The sequence below is a fragment of the Helicoverpa armigera genome, chromosome 6 (genome assembly GCF_030705265.1).
Source record: "Helicoverpa armigera isolate CAAS_96S chromosome 6, ASM3070526v1, whole genome shotgun sequence".
NCBI classification, from domain to species: domain Eukaryota; kingdom Metazoa; phylum Arthropoda; class Insecta; order Lepidoptera; family Noctuidae; genus Helicoverpa; species Helicoverpa armigera.
In genome coordinates this window covers 12,803,870-12,818,246 of record NC_087125.1, presented here as the reverse complement: position 1 = coordinate 12,818,246, position 14,377 = coordinate 12,803,870, and the positions used below count along the sequence as shown (strand labels likewise).

Below are 14,377 nucleotides of genomic sequence, written 5' to 3'. Positions count from 1 at the left end.
TTATCATCAATGAACACCCACATATTGTCCTTCAATGATTATGTGGATTAAAGGTATTTCCCATAAAAAAATATATATTGAAGAGTATAATGCCAGCATGTGTATTTAATAACTATAGGTGTTAAAGCCTTTTTATCGTCCCACTGCTGGGCACAGGCCTCCTCTCACATGGAGAAGGATTGAGCATTAATCATCATAATAACTATAGGTAACTAAAGAATATTTTTGTATTCTTTACATAAGAGTATTTTGCCCTTATTCTTCTGAAGAACATAAATTACCATTGATTGTTGAAACAAATAGTTTTTAAGTCAAGAATTGTCCGGGCCATAAACTAGGAGGATTATCAGTCAACTGTTCTTGTTTATGTTTAAACTTTATTATAAATTCAAACAGTATGATACACAATACAATGCAGGTTGGTAAGAATGGGGACATGCCCACATCTTTACTAAGTAATAATTTCACCCACATGTAGCATACTTGTCAGGGCCACTGAATAAACTAAATGTTGGAAAATAAATTTTTTCTTAATTATATTTTAAAGATTGGTTTTTTAAGAAAACTCTTATTATACGGGTTGAAATAATGTTACTGATCACTGACAGATAAGTATGGGAGAAGATATACTGTGGCAATCCCAAACAAGAAATTGGTATGCGGGCAGGAGAATGACAGTAGGATGGCAGAAGATATGAAGATATACTGTGCCAATCCCAAACAAGAAATTTGGTATCGGGCAAGAGGATTATGGTAGGCTAACTTCATAAAGCCCAGCTCTGGTGAAAATAAAAGTAGAAATTACTACCATTTGTTTCTTTTTTAAATGTTACGTTACAGATTGCATAAGTACTTCTTGTGCATAAGAACTGCATGCTTGACTTCCTAGACTATTAACACTGACTTGAAATAAAGAGTTTATGAACCATATCCACAGAATATTTTAACAGGTAAAGAACTCAATTTCTGCTTAAAATAAAATTAATACAACTGCATGATTATTAAATAAATAAATTCATAATTTTCCAATAAGAAAGTTAATAATTATTTCCTTTTAGAATTGAAAAATATAGACAAATTAAAAAGTAATGTGTTTACGTGATCATATTATAATGTTAAAGAGTAATTTAATCATTATAATCATTGCTCAATCCAATACTTTATTTGAAAATCATTTTATAAGATAAACATTTTGTAGTACAGCATGTACATGCAACAGTTGGTTTTACAGCATCAGAAAGATAACAGTTATAATCATATTCATTCATAAAAAGAACCTACATAAGTTATTACTCCAAGTTTAAAAGACCTTGCTGAATAAATCAACAACAACAATTGGCTATAAATGGAATGATAATAAGTAAAAAACTGAAGGCCAGTGGAAGCACTCAACAGAACAACTCACTTTCACTGCAATGCTAACAAAATTCCAAGTTTCACTCACCCCTCCGTTGTGACTGAGTTCAACGACAATGTCTCCGCGAATATCATCTCATGGTCTTCCTTCGTCTTCGAGTCCTCAGCCACCTGTGACTCAGGCGACTCCTGACTCCCTGGCACATCCTGCTTCCCAACCCCCACTTTCTGACTGACATTATGCAGCCCCGACAGGTCGACATTCGTGTCGACACCCTCATATGAAGAGCCTCCGAAACCACCAAAATGAAGAGAGCACAACTGTGAAATACCAAACGAATCAGTTTCATCGGCCATCTGTTGCAATTTAAATTTCAGAATGGAAAAAAATGCTCCCTTACCTGGATAGCACTGAAATAGTCAGCAAAGACGTGTAGATAACACATAAACCACCCTTCATCGTAATATCAGTGAAATATCCACAGTCCATATCATTTTGTGCGTAAAATTAACACATATTCGCGACGCCTTCAAACTCAACAATGTAAATCGAGTATTATTACTTATCACACAAAACACGAGCACAATTAACACATTTTGAGGGGTTGAATAATAATTAAAAATTAGCTGCCGTCGCCAAACGGATAAAAATGTGGGAACGAACTTTTGCTCAATTTTACTAAAATCGAATCGTGTAATTTGACAATAGCCAAAATTTTTGTTCTCTTTGCCGTTGGACGAATACTGAAATTCTATTGGCGAACAGAATAAAATGTAATCGATTCATGCTAATGCACCAATACCAGGTAAACATTTAATGCTTAAGCTCGATTTCTATTGGCCCACATATTTAGCCGTAAAAACGTTTTGTTCCAAGCAGAAACATAATGAATATTTCTCTCAGCTGTTTACGTTAATTCCTGAAATTACGCTGAAATTATCATGTTTAATATTTTCTCGTTTGATCACAAACTATAATAAAACTTTAGAATGCAATACCTGAAAATCTACATTACATAGAACTTAAAAAAGATATCAAAAAAAGTTTAAATAAAATCGGAAACTGGAATGTATCAACTTCTCCTAGTGCTGTTCATCTAATACTAAACGAAATAATCAGAGAAAATATTTTAATGATAATAAATCCTATAAAATATTTTATCTAATGATTTATCCATGTTGGAGAATACGCAAATAATAGTTTCAGATTGTATATCAGATGTAATTGTCTGCTAATCCCCTAGGCACTTTTTTTTCAAGTAGTGTCCATGTGATTAGTAGATTAAATTGATTCAGAACTCACAGCACTAGCTTTCACACACAGATAATGTTGACATTTTGTCATCGACGTCAACAGGCGTTTTTATTGGAATTTTGTCGGTTCTTGTTTTAGTAAATTCGAAAAATGGAGGCTTTATTTGCACTACCATTCACGGTCCTGGAAATTCCTAATATTAAAATTAAGAAGCCGACATGGCTTCAGGCTCCGTCTGCCATGACAACATTCTCATTGGTGCTGCTATCATACTTTTTAGTAACAGGAGGTTAGAGGCTTGTTTTGTGCGTTTTCCAGTTATTTTCTTATAGGAATCATTGTCAGCTTGTTGTAATACGTGTGCTTTATTGTAGGGATAATATACGACGTGATTGTGGAGCCACCGAGCGTGGGTTCAACGACCGACGAACATGGGCACAGTAGGCCGGTCGCCTTCATGCCAAATCGCGTAAATGGCCAATACATCATGGAGGGTTTGGCGTCCAGCTTCCTCTTCTCTCTGGGCGGGCTCGGCTTCATCATTCTGGACCGCACACACAACCCTTCGACGCCAAAATTAAATCGAATTTTGTTAATCTCAGTAGCTTTCCTATGTATTCTTGTATCTTTCTTTACAACCTGGATATTCATGAGGATGAAGCTGCCAGGTTACCTACAGAACTGATTGCTAATAGATTAAGCAAAGTCACAAAATGTTTTTTAATAAGTTTATTAAATATTTTTTATATCCATTATGATGGTGTTTCATTTTCACCAATGATGTAGATATCACTGGCAACTGTTTGTTAACATTATGTTATTTCTGAAATTTGTTTTAAAACAAATGTATGCAATCAGCAATATAGGTATGTGATTAGATAATGAATATTATTTGTATTGAAATACTGATAGAAATAAATTATAAAAAATATGTACCACCAAAAGAAATATAATTTAATACTTAAATATTTGGCATTTTAATACAAGAAAGTATAAAGTTTTATAGATCAGGAACACCACAATTAATTAAAATAAAATACCTATGTAATTACTTTTCACAACATAAATAATTATTATTAAAGACAACATAAAATACATTTTTGATTAGGAAGACTTATTAAATGCTTTTTCTAATACATGTAAAACCTTATCACTTAGATATAAATTCACTATTTGTATTTATTAATATAGAAGTATGGACAACACTATAATGCAATTATTATTATGCAAAGATCATGTTGTTATTTACCTTACAATTAATTATTTGACTTAAATTAGGTAATTTTTAGTATAGTTTTTGTTATTTTGAGACAAACACAAGTTTATTATTATTTTGAGAATGTTTGAGTATCTTGCTGCAGAGTGTTGAGTATTCCAGTTTCTTAGTTCACAGTCTTATTCTAAATGCACTGAAACAAAGAAAACAAAATTAGTAAAATGTTAATGAGCATAAAAATTTGTGCACATGTATAAATACTGTAAAATTTTTACTTCATTTATTTTCATATATGCAAATTTTTATTGTATCCTATACTTAGATAAGTTTAAATGGATAAAGATAAATGTAACTTTTATCAATACAATAAAAATCTTTACTAATGTTAAAATGAGGAAGGAAAAAGTCTGTTGCTCTTACAACAAAATGATGGAACCAATTTAAATTAATTTTGCTACACAATTTGCCTTAGAAAGGACTTGGGCTACTTTTATCTAGGTTCGGGCAGTATTCCCCTAGACATGGGTGAAACTGCAGGGAAAAGCTAGTTATTCATAAACCTACTGGCAGAAATCCGAGCTCTTATCAATGATATGTTCGAACTCTGCAAATGAGAGTGCCCCATCGTCATCCAAGTCTGCTTCCTCTAGAACATTCTGTACCAACTGCTGGATCTCAGAGTCGCCAAGCTTTAGTTCAGGGCCACACAGTCTCTCTATCACTTCTCGTAAGTCTGAAACTCCTATCATGTCATCTCCATCAAAATCTGGGGAAGTAGAAAATAAAAGTTCTAGACTCATAAAATATATAAAGAGTTATATTTTTGTTTGTAATGGATAAACTAAAAAACAACTGGATTGATTTTGCTACATTATCTGCAAGAAATAGGCTATGCTTTATCGCAGTAAGGGTAGTAATCCCACGGGACAAGAGTGAAAAAGCGGGACAATAGGATTAATCTGAAATTATGACTTACTTCCAAACTGATGTTTGTACATCAGTAAATTTCAAGTAGCCTGTTAAGGGCTTTATAGATAATACAGCAAAAGAAACACTTGTAGTGGGTGCTCGAGTTATATTTAAGTAGTATTGAAGTAACATCTTACCAAATATCCTAAAAGCATGTTCTGCCTTAACCGCTTTTGGTGCCATCTCACTAAACACAGACATCATATCGAGGAAGTCTTCGAACGTGCAGTCTCCATCATTACTGGAGCTGAAGACCTTGCATATTCGATCTCGGAACGGGTTCACACGTAATTCAGGATACTGAAGAATCTTCGTCATTGGTAGTTTAGCGTTCTTGTTGTGACCCACTTTCTCTGGAGCTAAGGCTTTGAATTTTTGATGAGCACTGTAAAATGTGAAAGATGTCTTGTTAGTTATTATGTTTAGTTCTCCTTGGGTGTGGTTATGAACAGAATCCTATCTAAAACTATTATAGAGGAAAATTAATTTTATCATCAGCTATGACAGACATAGATATTAGCTATACAATTCGGGATAGAATACGTAAAAATATCTGGAAGAACTTCTATCTATACATATAATAAATCTGTAAAAAAACTGTGTCTGTACATTGAATATATTAAAAAAATAATAATTGGGTGGGGTTCAGAAACAGTAATGGAGCACAAATCCAAAAAAAAAATTCTGTCTGTTTGTCTGTATGTCTGTATGTCTGTTTGTTTGTACACGCTAATCTTCGGAACTACTGAACGGATTTTAATGATTTTTTCTTTGTTGTATCAGTATTAAGCCTGGTCAACATATAGGCTATAATTTATCTTCGAAACTTGAAGACCTGATGCAGAACTCCAACAGATCAACAAAACTATAAGAGATACAAAAATGGTTCCATGGCAAAAATTGTTTCATTTGATGAGCATTTTCAGCTGAGATAATAAATTTTAAGATCTGGAACACCTGATGTGGAACCCCAAGAGCCCAGCTTCTCTGTACCATATACAGGTATGACGTTTTAGCAAAAGTTGTTCAATTTGATAAGCACTTTCTATTGACTTATACAAATTGAAGATCTGGAACACCTGATGTGGAGCCCCAAGAGCCCAGCTTCTCTGTACCATATACAGGTATGACGTTTTAGCAAAAGTTGTTCAATTTGATAAGCACTTTCTATTGACTTATACAAATTGAAGATCTAAAACACCTGATGTGTAACTTCAGGGGCCCAGCTAGACTATAGCATATGAAGATATGAGGTTCTAGCAAAAGTGGTTCAATCTGATAAGCACTCTCTATTGACGTATACCTAAACATCGAAGATCTGGAACATCTGATGTGGAACTTCAAGAGCAATACTACACTTGAAATGTATAGAAATGAATGTTATGAAATAGGTATGGTGAATCAAAAAAAGTAATTAGTCCGTCTTTTAGATAACCCTAAAATAATGGACACGTATTTTTGTTTTCTCTCTCTCACAAACAAATAATAACAAAGATACAACACGCTTGAATTTTGTCTTAAGTCACTGCTTAGAACAAATTTTACATACCTAGACGTGGCGTCACGAGCCCCCACTCTCCGACTTTGTTGCGTTATATCTCATTATTATTTTGTATGTCTCTCCAGACCTCGGGACTACAGAGTTCCGAATTTTTGGGAGGCAAACGTGGGGCCGAAGCCAACACGCTGAAGCCCTTTTGAGACAACTTTTAATGAAATGGTGACACAAAACAGACGATTATCCCTTTATACACTATAGAAATGAACCCAAGAACAATCCCCGGTGGACGTCGTTAAAAAAAAGACAATCCCCGGTTCTGTGCTAAACTATTGCTAACTATGGAGGAAAACTACTTGGGCTATTGTGATGGGATGTTAGTGGATGACAATGTATTAGATACATGTAAAAATGGCAGGTGGAGACTCGCCCCCCGGTTACCCGCTCAACCCAACACCCCATGGTAAAACTGGTTAGACTTACTGGCTTCTGACTACTCATAACGACTGCCAAGAATGTTCAATGACAGCCGGAACCTACAGTTTAAAATCCCCTCCAAATAACGGTCATTGGTATCCAAAATATACGTAGAAAGTACATACGAACTTAGAACAGTTGCATTGGCAGGTACTTGCCAGACCTGGAATCAAAGACGCACGCTCATACTTGAGAGATTGGTTCTCTACCCACTAAACCACCACGACTTCCACTAAGTCACCGCGACTTTGTCATCTATTTAATGTTTTTTTACGTAATCATACGTGTTTTTTTTTTGCCACACACAATTTAAATGCGGACTAATTAGAATCACTACTTTTATCCTTATGGTCACGTCTACTGCGGTTCAGTTCTCAGCGTTTTGTTTAGTCTGCTGTGCTTTTGCCGTTAAACTACAAAAATTAAATATATAGAACGTTTCTAATGGTTATGCGTATTCCGTTGTTTTCAAGTCAACGGGCCCTTAAAATTCAATAACAGACTATGATCATCATCAGATCTTCAGATCTTTGATTTTGCTGACCTCGTAGTCGCTGGCATAAAGGACAGTATCCGCGTACGAAGTCGCGGGCAGAAGCTAGTTTAAAATAGATCATAATATGATGTTCTCAACAGGACAAACTGAGAGAATCAAATTTTTCACTCTTTTGTACACATAGAGTTCCCTATCTTGAAATAAAATAGTTAAACATTGAAAAATAAGCGTCTGCTACTTACTATAATACTTCTTTCTTGGTAAAATAGGTGAGATCCTGCAAATTATGAGAAAAATATTAGTCATCTAGCCAAAATTCTATTGTTTACACATGCAAAACCTCACTAAATCTCTCGTTTGTAACCTACCTCATAATCCTGAAGTTCTTCCTCTGTGAACTGGCTTTTCCCCTGCCCCATTATGTAAAATAACTTCTTATATGGCTATTATTTATTTTATTCAAACAATAACAGATCTGGAAATCGAGATTCTTTGGGAACTGAGGAAGCGGGAGGGGTAACGGCCATTGACATTTCGTCATCAGTGTCAATGCCAAAGAAGCGTTTTGTTATCGGAATAAGAATAACATTTATAAGTAAAAACAACTATATTATAAATTAATTCATCAGTATCATAGGCGATGGTTAATTTTATATAACAGTTTGATTCGAAGCATATTAGAATATTGTAGCGTAGTTTGGCGGCCACACTATGCTACTCACTCATTGCGTAGGAACGTATCCAAAAACGATTCTTAGGGCACTTGGCCTTTGTTAATGGTTTATCTAGAAAAATACGCTCATATAAAGATAGGCTAAAGTATTTTAATATGGTTACCCTAGACAAACGCAGACGTCTGAATGACGCAATGTTTGTTTGCAAGGTTTTGGCCCATAAAATTGACTGTCCGCCATTATTGAAAAAAATCGGCTTCCGTGCCCCCTCGAGAATTCCTCGCAGTCCTATAACACCACTATGTCCTCCGCAGAGAAGAACTGTTCTGGGTGCAAATTCTCCCTACGCGAGGTTTTGCGGGGTTGTTAACAGCTGCAGTGACCGTATCGACCTCCACTTTGATGGATTGGGAAAATTGAAAGCCAGCTTTCACAAGTATCTCCCCGATCACTGAGCTCCTTTCCCTTCCCGCATTGTCTCGCTGGGAAGGATTTGTTATAAAATTGTTATCTTATAGTACCTAGTGTTTAATTTCTTTAATTTATTTTGTTATCTTTTTATATACCTATAAGTATTTAAAATTGTAAGTTACGGCAACGATTTGTGTGCATGCAGTGTTTACCTGTAAGTGGTTGTTACACTTTACTCTTATTTGTTGCTTGTTTCTTTGTTTGTGTCAGTGTATACAATTGTTGGTAAACCAAAATAAATAAAATAAATAAAATAAATGGTTGTTTAAAACTCCTCATCGTTTTTATTTTCCGTATTAGTCTCTGTAAAAGATAAAGTTTTTATAACACTATAACATCATTGGGCACAAAACTTTTACACATAAAATACTAACCGTTAGCTGGTTTCATTCTTGACGCAAATATGGATCCTCTCTTATAAGGACCTCCAGGAACTATCTCACAAATCATAGGATAGTTTTTCTTACAAGGCGTTGTTACCCACGTCCTGGATCTCGTGAGGAGCACACAATCATATTTGTCACGTGCCTTCCTTGGACTACCTGGTTGCCACGCACGGTACGTGGTACAGTCTAAAGCATCACCTTTATAAAATAAAAGGAAATAGGATAAATCAATTTCTATTCATACAGGCTATGATCAATAATGTGAAGATTTTAGGGCTGATATTCGTAATCAAAGGATACCAAAAAATTGAGCATTTTATAATGAATGTTTCAGTCAGTAGATACCTAGTTGGTGCCTTTTGTGATTACGGCTCAATCATTTTCTGCGTTAAAGGTGTCTGTGCTCAACAGTGGAACGACAAAAAAGACGATGATAAGTAGATCGTGTTGGAGTTGGAACTCACCAGTAACACTAAAAAAGCCACTTCCATTCTTGCTTCTCAACCCCACAAATGCAACCTCCAAACTGGCTCCGGCGATCAGCTGCGCCAGCGAATCAGTCCTCTGCTCACTAGTGACATCAGCAGGCAAGCCACTGATGTTCTTACAGTCACGGAACCCTTGGCTGTAGTTCTGTTTCTTTGTTAAGATGAAGAACATGCCTAGTGTCGGGACGCAGGTTGAGTTTACGTGGGCTGAAAGTATTAATAGAGAAACTTATTAAGAACAATAAAATAATTGAAGATATCTCGAACGAAGAAAAAATGCATCTCCTCGGGTACGAAAACAAGAAAGTCTCCAGAAAAAAAAATAATTGACGATATAGGTTAGTGTACAGTACAAGTAGGTACGTATAGGTAGACTGAATTAAAACGGTTTACTTACGTACAGGCTTTCCATAAATACTGTAGTAATCATATCTCGAATCATTCACCATGGACAATCCCCCATCTGCTTCAGCACACTTCAGCACTTCACAAGTGTATCTACCAGTCACATTATAGTCCTGCCAAGCCTCTTGAGGACTGAAGTTTATTGCCAAGGCTTTCTTCTCGAAGCCAAGTCGCTGGCAACTGGTCAAAGACGTGAAGTTAGCCTTTGTAACTATGCCAAGCTTGGAACGAAAGCATTTTTCAATGAGGTGATATTTTGGGGAACGTACTTGGCCGTCGACTGAGCATTCCGATTTCGCGTTAACTGTTTTATAATCAATTGATAATATTAGTAAAAGAATAAGGAACATGATTTGTTAATAATTTGTGAGGGGGGTGTTTAAAACTGCATTTTACTTCGACATTTCTAAACGCCTACCACTTTTTTCATAGCAATGCGAACTAAAACTAATTAGGCAAGAAAAATGTAACCGTATATAAAACGCGTTATATAACAGCGGGATTTATACAGTAACTGGATTGATATAGTTCCTTCCACAATACAATATGTAGGTCGTTTCTCCTAATTAAGGGCTTATTAATCTGTCACTGCCGTCATCACAGATGACGTGATGATTATCTAATGAAATCCAAGTATGTGGTGGTATGGCAATGAAAATGATCACTGTGACCTTCCCTGGGCCTCGATTCTCCTAATTTTACTTAAGCGCCATTCGATTGACGTTCGACTCGATTCGACTGATATCCAATCCCGAGTCGATTACGATTGAAGCGTATGTGGCATTCCGCTATTTTGTCTTTGAAAGAAACGTTTTTATCCTTTTCTGTCATTCAATAATGAATCATTTTATCTGCAAATGATTTACGATTGCAAAATGATTGTACAGCAAACTACCGTATAGACCAAAATCATCAAAATAGCAGACCAATCGCACACCAATCAAATGTCAATCGAATACGATTGGTCTTTTATTAGTAGCAGAATGCCCGATATGGTTAACACTGCTATTACGATCATATTGCGATTCGATTTATATTCGATTTTGACATTATTAACTTAGGAGAATCGGGGCCCTGGTCATCTAGTTTCATGCGCATTTGTACTTTTCATGTTCATACTTGTGTAGTTCGCCTACATAATGTTCAATAGAAATCATTGCATATAGCCGTTGAGTTTGAACTTTGCCAGAATAGTATTTTTTGCGGCTTTGATCACCAACGGGGTGTAACGGCAACTTGATAGCAATCCCTCAGATCATGTGACGTGTGAAACTCTAAAAAGTAAACTCTAAAGTTCAATACATAATGCAACCTACTTAACAATTCTCAGCCAACAGGTTTTATTCAAAAATACTGCCTGAAAAGTAAAGCTAATTCGAAAACCGTCAAAAATCTAGTTGTCCCATTCAAACAAGTGTCATTTATTTGGAAATGTCATTTTACTCCAATTTTATTGAAGATTATAGTTATTATAATTAATTTTACACAATAATAAGCTTGCAGACATCGCGTGACATCAAAATGGGATGTTTTTACTCTAGGGGTACGGAGGAGGTAAGTTCTGTATCAGATCGTATGTGGGTCATAGATATAACGTGTGACGTAAGCACTTTGCTTGTTGAAGACCGATTTCTGTCTGACAAATATTCAGAGACCTTATGTTTATCCATCTCGCTAAAGAATATTTTTTCATGCTTGAGGGAACTGAGTCGCGGTCAGATAAACCAAAAATGTCAAATCAAAAGTAGTTGTAAAAGTTTGATCCCTTTACAACTTCTATTGTATGGTATTCTTGGTTACAAAACTATGAGGGCTTTGGCAATTTTGTATCATCTGCTTAATATCCATTGAAAGGATTGTCTTTAAATTGGAGATAACATTCAGGGTACCTACAAATAAAACCTAGGTTAAGAAATATGGTTGATGTTTTCCGTCTATATTAAATCAATACAATCAGTTGCATTGATGAATTTATTTGCTCTCCAGGACATGGTCTACGACATGTCTCCGATCCGGCACTTACCCGTGATCTTCGTGAACGGGGTCCCGGGCGCCGGCAACCAGACCGTTGCGCAGACCATCTCAAATATAACTGGATATACCATGATAAGGCCTGGAGAGCTGGTCAGGGCTGAAGCGGCGAAGGACACCGCTAGAGGGCGCTTGATTGCAGATAAGTTACAGGCACAGGAAGATATACCTGAGGTGGGTTTTAGGTTTATTTTTCATAAGGTTGTCTCGAACAGCTAGGGAATAGGGATATCCATCCTTCTATCTGTCTATAAAACAATGTAAACACTTTCGGAGCGATCAATCGGTACGATAGGGTATCCAGGTAACTCAAATATTGTGTAACGTAGAGGACTTATATAAATTTCCTAGTCTTAACAGTGAGAGACAGTGGACCTACAGTCCAGGTCCTCTCTCAATTCCACCACCCACATTGATACGCAAAAATGGTTTCTGCATCGGTTCCAAGACGTTTGTCGTCAAGTTTACCAACTATACCAACAGGAACGACAAAATCTGTACCAACAGGAGTGTCCTTAATTTCAGCAACTAACAGTGGACCTGATAAAGGAGGCGATGCTAATGCAGCAAGATGCAAAGGGCTTCATCCTCGTTGGCTTCCCGAAGAACCCTCGCATGTCTAACATCTTCAACAGGCAGGTCAAGTGGCCTGAGAAGATTGTTGCTCTCGAAGTTGATAATGAGGTAAGGCGTTATTTCTTCTGAACGACCGTTACGGCAAGGTTATTAGGCACAAGAATAATAAAAACAGAATAAGCTGCAAACTGTCTGCGAATCGAAAAAATTGTCATCTCGTATCCAAGTACTTATCAAAGAAATCCTTTTAAAGAGTATTACCTATTGAGTTCAACAGTTCTGAAACTTTGTACCTTACGTTTTGTTTTTTGCCTTAAAGCTCTTCATCTCACTCCGCGAACTTTTTAGACTAAAAACTAGCTTGCATAAGGTTGTCTAAAGTGCCGTTTAATTCCTGAAATCCTCAGGTAGCAGCAACAAGACTACAGAACAAGCTGTCAGAGTTAGGCCGGCCGGAGTCCGAGATCAACGCGGCGCGGCAGATCGTCAGGGACGCGGCGCACAAGGTCAAAAACGTACATAAACGGTTCGGGGGACATGTTATAACGGTAAGATATTAAACAAAGATACCTGCCCTTCTTTCTCTGGGGTAGTTCATCATCTGCATAGCCTTTTACTTGCTGCGTCGGGCCGGATGCAGTTGAATACCAGTGTTTTACATACATGGAGCCTATCTGGTCTCCTCAACCTACTCACTTGGGTAGCCTGATAGCTCTAGGTAAGACTGCCGTTTCTGTAGACTTTGTAAAGTCCACAAAATTACAGCAATTAGAACTTTATGGTCTTGGACGTAACGGCTAAGCAATCATTTTTATTTTATTAGTCAGACGAACGAATGCCATTTTTTTTTAGTTTAGTAAGAACGTCGCGTCTTTTCATCATAGCACGATTTAGTTCACTTGCATTTGTTTATATTCGTTTTATCCAACCATTATAGATGTTAATCCTAATTATTTCTTCCGTACTTCTCCACAGCTGGATAGCAGCGGCAATCCAAAAGCTTTAGCATCTACACTCAAGGAGATACTATCAGACACTATAGAGAAGTGTCAGAAGCGGCCAGAGTCACCCGAGCCCCGGCCCCCAACCGTCGTCTCTGCGCCCGCAGTCGCCCCCATCTCGATGGCGCTGTCTCCAGACATCGCCCCCACGGAAGTAGCCACTGACGGGGACAAGTGATAGGGTTACTCGTTTAATTATTGTGACTTGTTTTAAATTTTGCTATAATACATGTTACTATTCTTATTTTGGTGTTTTATTGGGGGATAGTATTTAATTTGGGATAATTTTTTATCAACCTTAGTTTTGGGGTAAAACCATTGGTAAAACACATGGTAACTTCATAATCATCATTAGTCCTTTATTACTCCCTTGATTTGATACAGGCGTCATCACATACAGAAAGGAATGAGATAGGAATGAATATATCATTATCTAATCATAATCTCGAAATGCTTTCCTTCAGTCATCGGTGTTCAACATTGGAACTTGCCTGGAATCGAATCCGTACAGGAACTTGCGAGGCGGGTGCGTGATCGAGGCTTCAACCACTAGGCCACAACAATTTATAAAGAGACGCAAAAGCCTTCAGAAAAACTTCGTTAGGCCGTGTTCACGTTTTGCCGTAATGCTAGATAGTTTTTTCAATATTTAACTTCAATGTTTGACCTTGTTTTACTCTCGCATATCCAGTTAGCGTATCTAGTCTCCGTCTTAATTTAAATTGATTGTCAAGACAAACGAAACAATAAAAATAATATAAGTACTTTTGGGAAGAAAGCGATAATCGTTCGTGTTAGCCCTTACAGTCACGAAAAAAATTAAGTAGGTAGGTACAAAGTGCCAGTAATTATAACTAGCAAGTTTAGCGTAATGAGTAGATATGCCTATTATCAAATAAAATTACCTACCTACGTAAGTAGATCTCCGCTCGTCATCACTCTCATCGCTTGACTGTGCTATGTTTGCAGTAAACCAAAGTGAATTTCATGTAGGATGCTCATAGAACCATTATCATTAATTAATTATTCTGATAGGTACAAACAAATTAAAAAAAAGCTCCCTAAAAAAACTGCGTAA

At 36.6% G+C, this 14,377-nt stretch overlaps 5 protein-coding genes across 5 annotated transcripts in view; 2 read left to right on the top strand and 3 right to left on the bottom strand.

Moving 5' to 3' along the window:
- LOC110379687 (SUN domain-containing ossification factor) overlaps nucleotides 1-2,073 on the bottom strand; it is a 79,405-nt gene extending 77,332 nt beyond the window's left edge. The window contains 3 exon segments of the mRNA XM_021339445.3: nucleotides 1,445-1,635; nucleotides 1,638-1,677; nucleotides 1,758-2,073. Of these exon segments, the coding sequence (XP_021195120.3) occupies nucleotides 1,445-1,635; nucleotides 1,638-1,677; nucleotides 1,758-1,846 (320 nt within the window). The 5' untranslated portion in view covers nucleotides 1,847-2,073.
- A 605-nt stretch (nucleotides 2,074-2,678) lies between these two features.
- On the top strand, nucleotides 2,679-3,366 carry LOC110379692 (oligosaccharyltransferase complex subunit ostc-A). Its single transcript, XM_021339454.3, has 2 exons — nucleotides 2,679-2,900; nucleotides 2,986-3,366. The coding sequence occupies exons 1-2, from the start codon at nucleotides 2,762-2,764 to the stop codon at nucleotides 3,294-3,296; spliced, it is 450 nt and encodes a 149-aa protein (XP_021195129.1). The 5' UTR covers nucleotides 2,679-2,761; the 3' UTR covers nucleotides 3,297-3,366.
- Nucleotides 3,367-3,625: 259 nt separating this feature from the next.
- Nucleotides 3,626-7,773, bottom strand: LOC110379679 (calcium and integrin-binding protein 1). The gene is made up of 5 exons (XM_021339429.3): nucleotides 7,636-7,773; nucleotides 7,510-7,544; nucleotides 4,934-5,181; nucleotides 4,392-4,593; nucleotides 3,626-4,020 (listed from the first exon to the last, which is right to left on the bottom strand). Exons 1-5 carry the CDS (start codon nucleotides 7,684-7,686, stop codon nucleotides 3,999-4,001), a joined length of 558 nt encoding a protein of 185 aa, XP_021195104.1. The 5' UTR covers nucleotides 7,687-7,773; the 3' UTR covers nucleotides 3,626-3,998.
- A 904-nt stretch (nucleotides 7,774-8,677) lies between these two features.
- LOC110379694 (uncharacterized) lies at nucleotides 8,678-10,041 on the bottom strand. The gene is made up of 4 exons (XM_049852488.2): nucleotides 9,684-10,041; nucleotides 9,263-9,493; nucleotides 8,787-8,996; nucleotides 8,678-8,715 (listed from the first exon to the last, which is right to left on the bottom strand). Exons 1-4 carry the CDS (start codon nucleotides 10,039-10,041, stop codon nucleotides 8,678-8,680), a joined length of 837 nt encoding a protein of 278 aa, XP_049708445.2.
- A 1,045-nt stretch (nucleotides 10,042-11,086) lies between these two features.
- Nucleotides 11,087-13,543, top strand: LOC110379684 (adenylate kinase isoenzyme 1). Its single transcript, XM_021339437.3, has 5 exons — nucleotides 11,087-11,245; nucleotides 11,678-11,896; nucleotides 12,248-12,406; nucleotides 12,706-12,846; nucleotides 13,274-13,543. The coding sequence occupies exons 1-5, from the start codon at nucleotides 11,213-11,215 to the stop codon at nucleotides 13,475-13,477; spliced, it is 756 nt and encodes a 251-aa protein (XP_021195112.1). The 5' UTR covers nucleotides 11,087-11,212; the 3' UTR covers nucleotides 13,478-13,543.
- The last annotated feature ends 834 nt before the right edge of the window (nucleotides 13,544-14,377 follow it).